The sequence below is a fragment of the Lemur catta genome, chromosome 3, assembly GCF_020740605.2.
Source record: "Lemur catta isolate mLemCat1 chromosome 3, mLemCat1.pri, whole genome shotgun sequence".
Taxonomy (NCBI): domain Eukaryota; kingdom Metazoa; phylum Chordata; class Mammalia; order Primates; family Lemuridae; genus Lemur; species Lemur catta.
The window spans coordinates 27393672-27408772 of NC_059130.1; the positions used below are offsets into that span (position 1 = coordinate 27393672).

General features: G+C 50.9%; 2 protein-coding genes across 2 annotated transcripts; both read right to left on the reverse strand.

Moving 5' to 3' along the window:
- Positions 1–1183: 1183 nt before the first annotated feature.
- On the reverse strand, positions 1184–2292 carry S100A8 (S100 calcium binding protein A8). Its single transcript, XM_045546363.1, has 3 exons — positions 2190–2292; positions 1541–1703; positions 1184–1383 (listed from the first exon to the last, which is right to left on the reverse strand). The coding sequence occupies exons 2-3, from the start codon at positions 1679–1681 to the stop codon at positions 1255–1257; spliced, it is 270 nt and encodes an 89-aa protein (XP_045402319.1). The 5' UTR covers positions 1682–1703; positions 2190–2292; the 3' UTR covers positions 1184–1254.
- Positions 2293–8522: 6230 nt separating this feature from the next.
- Positions 8523–10598, reverse strand: LOC123634629 (protein S100-A15A). The gene is made up of 2 exons (XM_045546364.1): positions 10432–10598; positions 8523–8699 (listed from the first exon to the last, which is right to left on the reverse strand). The coding sequence occupies exons 1-2, from the start codon at positions 10579–10581 to the stop codon at positions 8523–8525; spliced, it is 327 nt and encodes a 108-aa protein (XP_045402320.1). The 5' UTR covers positions 10582–10598.
- Positions 10599–15101: the final 4503 nt, after the last annotated feature.

Consider the following 15101-nt stretch of genomic DNA (forward strand, 5'->3'; position numbering starts at 1 on the left):
AACTGATTTAGCCTTTGGTGACCATGTCCCCACAAAGAGTCCACCCACCTACCCAAAACAACAACAACAATAGAAATTCTCCATATTGACCATTACTAAAAACCAGCACCAGGACAGTGTTCTTAATCTTTTTGACATCTTTGGACCCTTTTGAGACTCTGGGGTAAGCTATGGAGGAATGTTCCTATATGCACACTCTGGAATGATGCATTCAACTTCAATTCCATTTTGGAGATACACGACAGACAAGTGAAGAACCCTAGTTTAGTGATTCTGGTGATAGCCCCCTACCCTATTCCCCACCATTAACACCATTTCCCCAGCACTCAAGTGTGGACAACAGAAAATTCTCTGAGCTACAACATGAAAACGCAGTTTGGGAGTTAGGCTCTGGTCAGAGGTGCCCATTCATCCTCCGGCCTTCTCATTTTACCAGGGCCTTGGAAAAATCCACATATGTAATGATTGGGAAGCTATTTTAGATAATTCAGTGATCACAAGGGCATAGAATCCCACAGGGCAGCATTTAAGTAACCTATCCTTTGAGTTTTATTAATGTTTTGACCTATCTGTCCATTCCTTTATTAGTTAATTGAGTTGGGAGACTGGGAGTTCAGAGAGAGGGAAAGCTTCCCAAATCCCTGAGAACAAAGTATAGGTGTGGAGCCAGGGGGCTATCCTAGCATTACTTAATGTAGGACTCTAAGCATCGTCCACCTAGTCACACCACACACAGAATCAGTTTGACTCTGTGTGTCTCTCTCATGCACACACACACACACTCCTATGTAGTTATCACCCTAATTTCCCAAGAGCCACATCTAAGACATTTAGCCACATCTAAAATTTAGCTTAGAGAACGGTATCAGTTGTCCTTACAGCACCTTGTTCCCACATCACTGTTAGAGAACTACTAGTAAAATCACTGGCTATAATGTCATGGACTTTTCAGAATCCTTAAGTCCTAGAACCAATGACTCAGGACTGTGGAGCTGAAGGAGACTCAAGAATAGTTTGGGGAGAGTGCAGGGTGGAGACCAGATGAGGGGTGAAGAACAGAAGGCTCGTGAGAGTGGGGATGGGGGACGCCGGCGGTTGCTTTTGCTTCCTTTTGGTTTGCCAGCCCTCCCGTCTCCCCAGGAACCTAATCCCACAAGAGAAGGGCAAGAGACTCAGAGAGGCCTGAGGTATTGATCACTTTATTATTATGCAGGTACATGTCCAGGGGCCCAGCCCCTGGGCCCAGTTGCTCTGCTACTCTTTGTGGATGTCTTCATGGGCCGCCACACCTAACTTTATCACAAACGTGAGGAACTCCTCGAAGTTGATGGCACCATCACTGTTGATATCCAACTCTTTGAACCAGGTGTTTGCATCCTTTTTCTGTCAAGGTTGAGAAGTAAGAAGCCAGAGTGTAAAGGTCTCAGAGAGAGCTGAGGCATGGCCGTCTACAGCGGGCAGCTTGAAGGACCAGTGACTCACAGCACCATCAGAACCAGGCAGAGAGCCCCAACCACACCCAGCCTCCCTACAGCCTCACCTGTATATACTGAGGACACTCGGTTTCCAGCAACTGCTTCAGGTCATCCATGTAGATGGCATGGTAATTCCCCTTTCGCAAGGAGTATTTGTGGTATACATCAATGAACGAGTCCAAGGCATTCTCCAGGTCGGTCAGCATGGTGCCCAAGGAGTTGCTGCACCTGAAAGAAAAATCACATGGGAATCCCATGACAGGGCAGAGTAAAGGCTAAGGGACACTCAGAGGGTTCCTACCCCAAGTGATGGCTTTGTCATGGCCTGTGCCACCCAAATAATCAAACCCAGCAGATGGCTATAGCTCTGATGGGAAGGGTGGGATGATAGGGGTATGGGTGTGGGAGACAGCAGAGTACACACACACACACACACACACACACACACACACACGTATGTATGCACAACTCTCCTATAGCCCCAGTCTCTCCGTGAGAAGGGCCCAGCTTAGGAAACAAATGTGCCCACATCCCCTGGAATGTGCTAGAGAACTCCACTCCTTCCTTATCCCTGTCTCACTCCACTTCCCCAGGGGCACAGGATCTTTGCTCCAGACCTTCCTGAGCAATCTCTTTCCTCAGGGCTGCTTCACTTCCCCAACTCTCCCCAAGGAAAGCCCAAAGTGTGGGGCAGACCTGGCCAGTCCCACTTACCAGGTCTCCTGAAAGTCAGTTGACAAAAGACATGCAGGGCTGAGTGTCAGCTCCCTTTTATAGCGGGTAGGCTTGGCCGGCTGCCTGCAGCCTCAGGCCATTCAGAGACAGCTACTCCCTTGCAGAGTTGCTACAGCCTCTGGTTTCCCAACCAGGTAAATGTGGCAATCGTGGCACGCAGTGAAAATTTCTGATGGGCGGGGAGGTGAGGGCGGTGGAAAGAGGAAGGCATTTGCTGGGCAGTAGCGCCCAGCGGGAGAGACCGGGAAGAGACCGTGGCCAGCACTCCTTTTCTTGGCCACGGGTATCTATTCCCTTGGCGCAGCCAGACTCCCACTCCTGAGCCCTCTCCACTGTTGCTGTTGCTAGTGCTGTGCATCTGTGGCCAGTCTGTATACCTCCGAAATGGAGTTGAAGTTGAACGCATTATCTTGAGTGTGCGCATATAGGACACACATGTGCCTCCATGGCTTCCACCAGTCTCAAAAGGGTCCAAAGACCTCAAAAAAGGTTAAGAACACTTGTCCTGGGTGCTGGTTTTCAGTAATGGTTAATGTGGAGAATTTCTGTTGTCATTGCTGTTGTTGTTTTGGGTGGGTCAGTGGACTCTTTGTGGAGACGTGGTCTCCAAGGACTAAATCAGTTCCACAGTGCTCCACAGTTCCCCTGCTCTGTGAAGCTGAGGTGCACTGTGCCCAGGGAGATAAAGGCTGCTCAGGGTCCCTGTGCACTGCACAAGGCCCTGAGCCACTACATAAACACAGCAGGGAGCCTTCCACCCTCTTTGGGATAATTATTGTGTCTGGGACCCCAGGAACACGGACTGAAGAGAGGAGCCCAACTATGGGGTGAGAGTGAGGTGTTCTTTGGAGAAGGCAGATGTGCTTCATGTCCAAGAAGAAAAGAGGAGGGGGGCAATATGTCAGGATATTAAGAGGAGCAAATCCTTCCCCCACCATTGACAACATGCCACTCAGATTAACTGGCTTCCAACCCTGAAAATTTGTCGTATATTTCTCATTTCTCATGTTACAAAGAAAAAATTTAGAAATCATATGTCTGATAAGGGATTAATATTCAGAATATAATAGAACTTCTACAACTCAACAACAAAAATAGCCAAACAACCCAACCAATAAATGAGCAAAGGACTTAAACAGACATTTCTCCAAAGAAGACATACAAATGGCCAATTAGCACATGAAAAGATGCTCACCATCACCAATTGTTAGGAAAATACAAATCAAAACCACAATGAGGCTGGGCATGGTGGCTCATGCCTGTAATCCTAGCACTCTGGGAGGCCGAGGTGGGAGGATTGTTTGAGCTCAGGAGTTCGAAACCAGCCTGAGCAAGAGCAAGACCCTGTCTCTACTAAAAAATAAAAAGAAATTAGCTGGACAACTAAAAATATATAGAAAAAATTAGCTGGGCATGGTGGCACATGCCTGTAGTCCCAGCTACTCGGGAGGCTGAGGCAGGAGGATTGCTTGAGCCCAGGAATTTGAGGTTGCTGTGAGGTAGGCTGATGCCACGGCACTCTAGCCAGGGTGACAGAGCAGGACTCTGCCTCAAAAAAAAAAAAAAAAACCACAATGAGATACCACCTCACACCCATTAGGATGACTACTATCAAAAACAAAAAAAAAAACACTAGAAAATAACAAACGTTGGTGAGGACATAGAGAAATTGGAAGCCTCATGCACTATTGGTAGGAATGTAAAACTGTGCCACTGCTGTGGAAAACTGTATGGCAGTTCCTCAGATAAATAAACAGAATTCCCATATGATCCAGCAATTCCACTTCTGAGTATATAACCAAAAGAATTGAAAGCAGGGACCCAAGCAGATATTTGTACACCCCCATGTTCATAGCAGCATTATTCACAATAGCCAGAAGGTAGAAGCAACCCAAGTGTCCATCAACAGATAAATAGATAAATAAAATGCGGTGTATACATACAATGAAATATTATTCAGCCTTAAAAAGTAAGGAAATTCTGGCAGATGCTACAACATGGATGAAATCTGAGGGCACTATGCTAAGTAAAATTAGCCAATCACAAAAAGACAAATAGCATATGATTCCATTTATATGAGGTTATTATAGTAGTGCCTTCATGGAGACAGAAAGTAGAGCGATGGTTGCCAGGGTCTAGGGGGAGAGATAAATGAGGAGTTGTTATTTAATGGGTACAGAGTTTCAGTTTTGTAAGATAAAAAGAGTTTTGGAGATCAGTTGCAAAACATTGTGAATGTATTTAACACTAGTACATCGTACACTTAGAAATGGATAAGACAGCAAATTTTATGTGTACTTTACCGTAGTTTGAAAACATTTTTAATTTTTAAATGTTTTCACCTAAAAAATCTACTTCATAGTGTTGTGAGGATTAATAACAGATGCAAAATATTTATGACTTGTAGACTTTTTTATTTTTTTGTTTAATGTCAAGACTTTTGATGTACTGTGGGCTTTTTCTAATGTGTATTATATTTTAATTAAAAGTTTATATAAAAAAAGGTGTGCAGCGCTTGGAGCGGTGCCTGAGCATGCGCAGTAACACTGCGGCGTGCGATCCCTGATCCTGGCCCGCCTGCGCCCCACTGTCCGGACCGCGGGCGCTCGGGAGTCAGCGCCGGGCCCAGCGCACACACAGCAGCCACCATGATCAGTAATCAGGACAAATCACGGCAAAGTCATAGCTAGTGTTTGTTGCATCTTTACTGTGTGCCAGGAACTGTTTTACTTTGTGCTTTACTTTCATCAATCCAGTTAATTCTCACAATAGTCCTGGGAGGGATGTACTATTACAATTCTCATTGCACACTTGAAACTGAGGCCCACAGAGAGACTCAACACTCAGTGCATCACATGACTGAGGTGACTTGTGATGTGGTGTGAGAGCATCCACTTCCTGTCCCTGCCTGGAAAGCCTCTTTGTCCCGGTAACGCCCTCCTCATCCTTCCTGGTCCAGCTCCGGCACCACCTGCCCCAGGTCCATCCCTGATGCTCCTTCCCTCACCCGCACCAATACAGAGTTAATTCTCTCAGTGTCCATCACAGCATCTGCCCTGCCATATTGTGAATCACCTGTTTATTATCTGTCTTTTCTTTGGGACGTGGAGCCCCTTTAGAAAAGAAATCACATTTACTTCCACACCCACTAGGTGCCCAATTAATACTTATTGAAGGGATAAATGAATGCAAAGTGGAACTTTTGGGCTTTCCCTTATCCAGTGCAGAAATTCCCCTTATCACACCCAGCCACCTTAAATGATTTTTAGAAGGAGGCAGGGTATAACTCATTAACCAAATGCAATCTAACTTCCTTGACAAGAGGTGAATCAACCTCTAGTGGGAAAATAGGGCCATTTCCGACATGTAATATAACAAGTTTTCAACCAGTGATCAGCCTTCAGTTCATACTTACTATTCACCAGGCACTGTCCTGTATGACCTGGCATAACAGCACCTTACCCCAAAGCAACACATTATATTTCAGTGTGTTTACATCCACTGACTCATTTGATATGCCCACCCACCTTGTGAAGTGGACAATACAATTATCTCTATTTGACAGATGGGGAAACTGAGGCATGGGGAGTTACTCAAAGTCCTTCCCCAGGTCCACTGAAGGAGACTAAAGGCAGTCATGAGTGATGACTTCCTGCCAGCATCATGTGCAGGCTAACCAGTGAGAGCATGAAACGTTGCCCCCAGAAACACTCCCCCTGGACAGGAAGACTTGGGTGCTTTGGGAAGAGCAGGAGCCGGGCTGAGCTGATCTCACAGAAGACGGGTGTCAGGAATTGGGTAAGCGTTTGGGGGTTGGGGGACAGGCAGAGTCTGTCATCAGCCTGATGGACATGGGGCAACCTATGGGGAGCAGGACCTGGTCATGTTTACAGGAAAGGGCTCAGTGCCCAGGTGTGTCCCAACAGCCCTGACCAGGCCCAGCCCCGAGGCTGAGGAAATGAGGACAGAGCAGGCAGAGTCGGTGGAGAAACCCTCAGGAAGGGGCAGGGGGAGGCAAGGAGGGCTCAGGCTGGGCAGTCTTGCTTAGTTCTCAAAGCCTGTGCACCCCAACACTCCTCAGGTGCGACAGGCAGGATGATTTCTCCCCTAGGCCTCGAGGGAGAGTGGCCCGAGTAACCCAGGTGACTGTCTTTATGCCTCTACATGCATCAGGGGCCCCACAGGACAGAGCACAGATCTAGGTGGCCCATTCCAATCCCACAGGCCCCAATCCTGCATTCCTTCCTCAAACACCTGCTGAGGATGTGCAGACAGGTGCAGGGATGCTGAGATCCTGCCTTGGTGGAGGATGCACAGTAAGACACAACTACGGCACAGCAGAATGCGTCCCTCCACAGCGGGGGGTTCAGAGGGAAATGGAGGCAGAAGTCTCCCAGAGGAGGGGAGGGCCTGGCTGAGTCTGAAGGGCCAGCGTGGGGACTGCTGAGTGTGGCAGGACAACAGGCTGGCCAGAGAGCAGAGGGACAAACCCTGCTTCGGAGCCTGACTGGTGAGAAACAACGTCTCCCAGGCTCAGCTCTTGAGGGCCACGCACCATGTTTGGCACACAAACCCAGGCAGGGAGGGAACCAGACCAAGTTTCTTAAGTGGCCCTCTGGTCACATGCACAGCTAAGCAATGCCATGGTCTCCCATCATTCATTTAAAATCCATCATTTCTACAGCAATAAGCTGAGGACACCAGTTCCCAGACTGATCCTCTGAGAAGTCAACCCACCAAGGTGGGCTCTGGCAATGTCTGAAGGCAGGAAGACCCTCCCTAGGGATTCTGTGTCAGACTCCTGGGCTCCTGGGGAGAGGGAGAGAAAAACAACACAGGGACGGGTAGGGGCAGGTGTCAGATGGAAGGGCTCAGGGACCAGAGGAGGACTTTGATCCTCGAGGCACAAATGGCCCTGAGTCAGGAGCACCTCCCACATCAATCATCGTGAGGTGAGGTGTTAGTAAACACCAGCCCCAACACTTCTCTCCTCTCAGAAGCCTTCCTGGGTCACCTGTCACCCAGGTTCCTCATTGCTTTTCCTATGACAGGTGTCTGCGGTTCTGCCCAGCTGGATTGTCAGCTTTGCCCTTGTCTCAGTCTCTGACTCAACAGGCACAAAACCCTGCACACAATCCTCCCTGGCAGATGCGCTGCCTGCCCGGCTCCTGCCATCCCCGTGCAGTCTTGTTTCCCTCAGTCGCCAGCGCCTGAAACCTGCACCTCATTCTGCACCCTCCAGCCGCCTGCACCAGCCTGCCGCCTGGGCCTGGGCTCTGAGTCCTCCCTTCTCTGGTGCCTGCCCTCCCCGGTCTCCTCCTCGAGGGCCATTCACCTAGTCCCGCTGTGCAGGAGCCTCCTGCTGTGTCCGACGAGTCCTCTGTAGCCCCAGCTAGTTTGTGAAAGTGCAGAGCAGATCCCATGGCACACTGTGTTTGGCACACAGACCCAAGAACCCTCCCTGTCCTCAACCACCCTGGATCCTGTTACCTAAAGGATAAGGTCCAAATTCCAGTGCCCAGCTTTCAAGGATTCCCAGAGTCTGGTCCCAAGCCACCCCTTCAATCTGATTTCGTGCTATTCTTCCCATGAACACTAATTTCCAAGCAACCTTCCTGTTGCCCCTGGATAAACTGCATGGATTTCTACTCCTGTTCCCTCTGCTTGAAATGTGCCTCTCCCCTAGTCCTGGTCCCTTACCAGGTCCAGCCCGCCTTTGTACACTGATTCCTTGGGGCCTTCCGTCAGCGCAGGGACACCATCAGAAACCGGTCCTTGTCCGGTGCTCCCCTGCCCTCGGGCTCACATCCCATCAGGTGTGTGGAGCAAGTGATCAATATTGTCACCAAGGGCTGGCTTTCTGATCTCCCCAGGAGAAGAAACTCTTCCCTTTCAGACCGAAAGCTGAGGGCACAGGCTGTCTCCTCCCCCAGACAGGGGCTCCCTAGAGGCAGGGGCTGCGTCTCCCCCACCAGACAGAGGGGTCCCTGGACGCAGGGGCTGTGTCTCCCACCTGAAATGGATGTTCCCCAGGCTAGGGACCAAATAGCCTCTTTCTGAACCTGTAGGGAATGCCCAGAACCATGAACAAAGACCCAGAAATATTTATGAAATTGCTTTATTCCCTCCCACACCACTGTTCTTCCCACAGACATGTATGCACACATGTGCGCACACGCACGCGCACACACACACACACACACACACACACACGAGGACACACAGCAGAGTTCTCCATTCAGCTGCCCACAGCCAGGTCACGCCTGCTCCTGGGGTCAGGCTCCAGTGGGCAGGAGGCCGCCTGAACTCCCTCTAATAGAGGCTGTGCCGGGCGCAGTGGTGGGCGCACAGCTGCCGGTGGTACTGCAGGTGGTAGTCCTTCACCAGCTTGCCCAAGACGTAGAGGAACTCATCGAAGCAGATCTGATCGTCCTTGTTCTTGTCCGCTGCCCGGAACAACTCCGAGATGTAGTATGGCTCCTTGCGGCCCTGAGGAGCGGACAGGGTCAACCACGCGCCCAGGCACACGGCCCACCTGCCGTGGCGGGAGGGAGGGTGATGCGGCGGGGCCCCGCCCGCCAGGGCTTGCAGGAAACAACGCCTGGCTCCACTGCTCAAGGACTGGGACTCCGCAGGCTGCCAAGTCTCCAGAGACAGAGGGGTGGCAGGTGCCTCAGGGCACTGGACCTGGACAGACGGAGGAGGCCTGGGCACCACTCCCTGCTTAACTGTCTCCAGTCCCCCACACAGCACCCGGCGCCCGGCATCCCCAACACACTTCACGCCCACGTCAGTGGCTGTTTACAGCAGCACCGGGTGGGGTCCGATGTCTGCATCCTGTGCACGTGCCTGTCACCTACACAGAGAGCAGAGTAGGGGAGGGACAAGGCCGTGGGCCCTGGGGCCATCCCTGATGTGCCCTGAGGGCCGAGGATTGGCCACTGGAGGTGGGAAGACAGCGTGAAGGAGACAGGGCCAGGGCAGAGGCAGGTGGGCACTTGGCACTCTGGGCAGCGGCAAGGGCGGGGGCGGGGCGGGTCCCAGCAGGATTCGGCTGCTGGGTTGTCCAGTGTGGAGCCCTGGCTGGCATTGGAGGGCGGCAGCTGTGCAGCTGCAGACCAGTAGGAGGCCCCTTTGTCCCCGTGGGCAGGTTTACAGCCTCTCTCTCCCCCACTGCCCACCACCACCACCCGTTCCTGGGACCTCCTCTCCTCCACAGAGCTGCTACACCAGAGACGAGCTGGAGGCTTCCCTCACTCAGCGCACCCTGCCCAGGCTGCTATCGTCCCCAGGTGTCTGTCCCTGAGGGCCCTGTACTGGGAGGGGCTGTGAGCCCCATGAGGCAGGCTTGGGCAGTCCTGGCACCATTTGCCCTGGAAAGAACAATCCTTCCTGGAAACAGACCTAACCATAGTTAGTCCCCTCGCTACAGTCACACTCGCTCCCTCCCTCCCTCCCTAGAGTCACACTCCAGTAAACAGAGGCAAGACTGTCTCCTACGCTGCTTCCGAAAGTTGGGAGGGGAGATGGGAAGTGGCAAAAGGAGAACATTTTCCTGGAGTGGAGTGGCCTTGAGTTGGGGGGTGGACCTGAAGTCCTCTGGAGTCACGGTCCAGAGACTCAGGACATGGGACAGGGGCCAGAGGGCAGCACCCCAGACACACCTGTGGGCCTTGCAGACCCGAAGGAACCCAGTAACCACGGGTCTGGGCTGATGACGGAAGAGATGAGCAGGGCCTGGAAGCTACGTTTCCTTCTCCTCCTGGGTTGGGTGGCCACCGCAGCCTACGCTATCCCCCAAGGCAAGGGCCCGAGGGCCAGGCCGGAGCTAGCCCAGAAGGGACCGAGCTCAAAGGGCTGGGTAATGGCAGAGGGTTGGGACAGAGGCAACAAGAGAGGCCTGTGGGCAGACAGGGGTTTAGGGCTGGCACTCAGGAGGCAGGATGGGCAGAGGAAGGAACAGTTTTGGGGTTAAGACCGAGTTCCAGGGATTAGCTATGCTTGGCTGGAGTGGGGCCAGAGAAGGATGAGAAATAAAGCTGGGCAGGGACCCACCCCCTCCTCTGGCCACCAATCCTGCCCTTGAGCACTTCCTCACTCCTCCTCTGCCCTGAATGAAAGACTCTTCTAGGAGATAGCTCCCTCTGCCTAACACCCTCCCCACTCACTTCCAAGCACAGAACCAACCCTATACCGTGCCCTGGGCCCAGACCGTACGCACCAAGCTCTCCATGAAGCGGGGAACGTTGTCCAGGAGCAGAGCCTTAAATTCCTCCAGGGACAGTGTCTCCACGTCACCTTCCCGGGCCGCATACTGGTGGTAGCAGTGGATGATTTGGAAGAGAGATTCTTCCACTGGTGTGTCCTTCATGATGGCTGGGCCCCAGCCCAGGGCAGGGGGCAGATCTGGGGATGTAGCGGTGGAGCAGCTGGGAACAGTGGAGAATCTGGGAGGAGAGAGCAGCACCTCATGTGGACCAGTCCACAGCAGATGGGTGCTTCCTCCAAGAACCTTCTGCCCTCTTGTTCCTGCCTACATTCCTGCTTCAGTCTCGGGTCCCCTCTCTGCACTCCATCTGACCCCTTGCAGACTTGACTCAGAGTCTCTGCCCTGCCAGAGGCTTTCCTGCAAAATCTCAGGGCAGGTTCTCTCCCTTTGCTGGGATCAAAGGCCTCCTGGGCACCAGAGCTGTGTCCTCCTCCCCTCCCTCCCACTCTCAGCTTAGCAGTTACTTGAGGCCAGGAATGAGGAGCAACTAAAGACTCTTTGAAGCAAGACAGTATTTATGTTGTTTCCAATTGAAATATTTTTAAAACCCTTGAAAAGGCAGAATCCCCACAATTATAAGCTGTTTTGTGCCACACACGGAATATTAAAATCATTATTCTGCCCAGAAGACCCAGCCCTGCTTGTGTTGTCATTGTCACTTTATTTCCCAGTTGAACGTACAGACAAGGCGTGCGTTGCCACCTTTGCTCCTACCTCCCTGTGCGGCCCTCCCTAAAAGGAGGCGACACGCCATCAGCACCATCCCTTCAGCCCTGAGATCCTGTGGCCCTCCCAGAGCCTCCATGCAGCACCCGCCTGGCGCTCTGTTGCCTGCGTCCTCCCACTCCCCACTTCCTATGGAGATGAGCACCCTGTGATCAGCAGTCAGGTCTGCCGTCCTCCCGGATGCTGTGCAGAGGAATCACAGCTGCTGCTTCCACCACCTATGGAGCCAGCCCCACACCAGGTGGAGCACCTTACACACATTATCCCATTTCACCCTCACAGTGGCTTGAAGAGATAGGCATCGTTACCCCCATTTTTTGAGGGGGGAATGAAACCCAGAGAGGTTTAGTAATTTCCCAGGATCACACAGCTGATCCACCTGGTGCTCAATTCAAACCCGTGTCTTGGAGATTAGGCCCAAAGACATGCTTTTAATTTAGGGCTCTAAACTCCTGTGGGCCACAGTTGTGCTTTTGGGACACCCATCCACACTATACACATTCCCCAAAACAGGTGAACTGCCCCTCTCTGCTTTCTAGAACCTGCAAAGACCCAACACAGCCCATCCTGCCCCCACGGTTCCCTGGAAAGAGGCACTGACCTGTTCCCGTCGGGGCAAGGATCCCGACCCACAGATCCAGCTTCCGGTTGATCCTGGAGACTCCCGGACGCTCAGGCGGGGGCAGCTGTGTGAGCTGAGAGCCCACCACCAAGCCTCACATCCAACCCTTCCTCGGTGCCTCCAACTACGGCAGCCACGGCTGTGACTCTTTGCGGGTTCTCCAGCAGCAGGACTGAGCCTTAATTGCATTCCTAAGATGACATCACAACATTTACTTGCTAAGATTAACTCAACTAGTTTCAACCCCCCTTCCCCCGGAATCACGAAAGGTCACATTACCCATCTCCCGGCCTCAGAGCTCATCCTCCAGCTCCAGGGCTTGGGTGGGGTCAGACACATCTTAAATACATCTTCCCATGATGTCTTCCCTAAATTAGTAAACCCTCAAACTCCACAATCATGGAGCATATTCGTTCATTTATTCATTCAACAATTATCCTTGAGTACCTACAGTGCACCAGGCCTTCTGCAGGCAATATGAGTGAGACACAGGCCACCTCACAGGGTGGGGACAAGTGAGGGGACAGTCACACACTGTCACACTACACTGTGGACACTAACCAAATGGCACCAAACAGGGTGCTCCAGGCTCCCAGGAAGGCGCATCTCTTGCCTGGATTGTTGAGGAAGACTTTCTTAGGGAGGTGATATTTGAGTTGGGACTTGAAGAAGAGTTTGAGTTGTGAGGAGGAATGGAAGACCAGGCACCCCAGACAGAGGGAACTGCATGGGCAAAGCCTAGGGGGTAAGAAAGAGCGTGGCCCACTCAGGGGATGGAGCCCACAGGGTGCATTGTGAGCAGTGAGAAGGAACAAGGCTGGGGTAGCAGGATGGAGACAAAACGAGAAGACTCTGTGTGCCAAACTAGAGCTGCAACTTTATCCCGTGCATGGAAAAATATAAAAGAGGGTTTTTTAATCAGTTGGGTGATGGGTGGGAGGTGACAGAGCAGTGGTAGAATCAGCTTTGTTCATAATAACAACTGCAACATGGAAGCGACCCTCCTCTGAGGGGTGCCAGACCTATAAGCCTGGCCGCCCTACAGGTGCCACCTGGGCATTTTAGTGACAGGGACTCCCCTACCGCATCTCACCCCAACAGGAGCCTACTCCCAGCGGCCTTTTCCACCTGACCCTATCTCACCCCTGGCAGCTCCCCAGGAGTGGCCCCACAGGCTGATGTGTGAGTCTCCCAGAAGGGGGCGCCAAAGAACAGGTAATTGAACCAGAGACTAAAATCTAGGTATCCCTGAAGGTTTGAGAGAAAATAATCTGTAGATACATAAGCCAACACCTTTTCCAGTTTGCTGGGTGAGCCTTCAGCTACCCAATATAATGACTTCCTCAGCAAACAAGTGGTTCTTCAATACACTTTTATGTTTCTAAACCAAAAACATGGCTCGAATTTCTAAAAAGTAAAACCATTTAGCATTCAAGCTAAAGCCACTGAGAATTTTATTGATCCAGCCATCATTCACCTGGCAATTTATCCCAAAAATTTAATTAGGCAAATGTTAAAAGCAGTAATCAGGAAAATGTTCATCACTGCAATATCTATAACCAAGGAACAAAAGTAAAACCCAAACCTTCAAGGTTGAAACCATCTAATTAACAAATTTAGTATACCAATATGATTCAGCCTTGGACAATTGTTGGATGATAATTTGTCATTCAAAAGACACTCCATTTCTGACCTATGGCTGGTGGGGGAAGGGGTCAGGTAGCACTTCTCTTCCCCCCCGCCTTCTGTTCACTCTGGGACAAAACACCCGCCCCCCACCCACCATGCCAATACCCAATTCAGATGACTTCTGAAATTGTGCTGGAACTACCCCTTTTACCTAATGTCATGCTGTGGACATCTCACATGCTTAATCACTGCCAGTCTGATTTTTAATGAGTATACGGTGATCTTTTTTTGCATATATCAAAATTCATCTTATCAATCCTTCATTGGTAGACATTTAAATTACCTTTAGTTTATACATTTTAATGTCAACTCTTCCTTAAGATTGATAAGTCTTCAGAATTTTTCCATGTGTTAGGTACTGGATGCACCTGTGCTAGGTGCTGGGGAGAAAGGGAACAGAAATGAATTAAATAACATTCTACCTTCAGGAAGCTCAGGGTCTGGAGGTGGAGACAGACATCTAGACAAAATTTCAAGGTCACGTACTTAGGAAAGAACCACAAACATGGTGCCAAACATACATCCCCCACTTCACCCCCACACCTCCAACTCACAACCCCCACAAACACTCCAGTCTAAATGTCTTCCCAGTTGTGGAGACCAATCACTGAAAGCAACACCTTGTGATATCCAGAAGCCACTGTGGCCAAAGAGTAGCTTTTTCTGGTTAGCATCAGAAAGGAGTTTTACCCCCAATAGGCCCTGAAGCCCCCTGTGGTTTTAAACAACTCAAGGATAGGTAGAGACCTCAAGAAGATCATATTCAGTTCCTAAGAGAGCAGTGGGATGGGGGTGGAGAGAATCGAGCAAGGACTTTAAAAATTAAAGAAGTGCAGCCACCTCGGTATCTGAGATGATGAATCAGGTTATCCTGGCTAAATATATAGGCTCCTTTTGGGATTTTTGCCAGTTCTCACCCATGTGTATCTGCTTTCTACTTTACAGACCTATTTTGTCTTTAGTTTTAGAACAAACTGATATCCTAGTCAAGGACCCCAAGAGTATCTGAAAAGTGTGATGGATGGGCCGTTTGGGGGGTGGGGGGGGAGTCTAACTTCACTCTTTTGCATGTGGCTATCAGTTGTCCCAGCAGCATTTGTTGAAAAGACTATTCCTTCTCCGTTGGATTGGCTTGGCCCTCTTGCTGGAAACCAATTGAATAGAAGTCGCGGGCACTTTTCGTTAGGGACTCTCAGCTGCACCTGTGTAAAGCTAGCTTCTCCCTGCTATGCCGGCACTCAGAGCCCGGCGCAACTCTGCTGCTCAAAACAAGCTCCGTTTCCTGAGTTCCGCAGCCTTGTGTGCAGGGCCTGGTCAGGCTGAACCCTCGGGGTCTCTGCCCCGTACCATGTCTGGAACAATCAGACCCCTAAACTCACACCCCATCCCCATCCCACGTCCACTCGGTGGGCCGCGGCCGTGGGCTTCTCCAGCTGTTTCACAACTGCTTTTTCAATTAGGACTATTTTTTAAACATTTCCCCAAATCCTAAATGCCTTTGAGTGTTTGGTTTTAAATAGCTACATTATATGAAATTTCAGAACCATTTTTACTCACAACACTCTGACACCAAATGTGTGGAGGT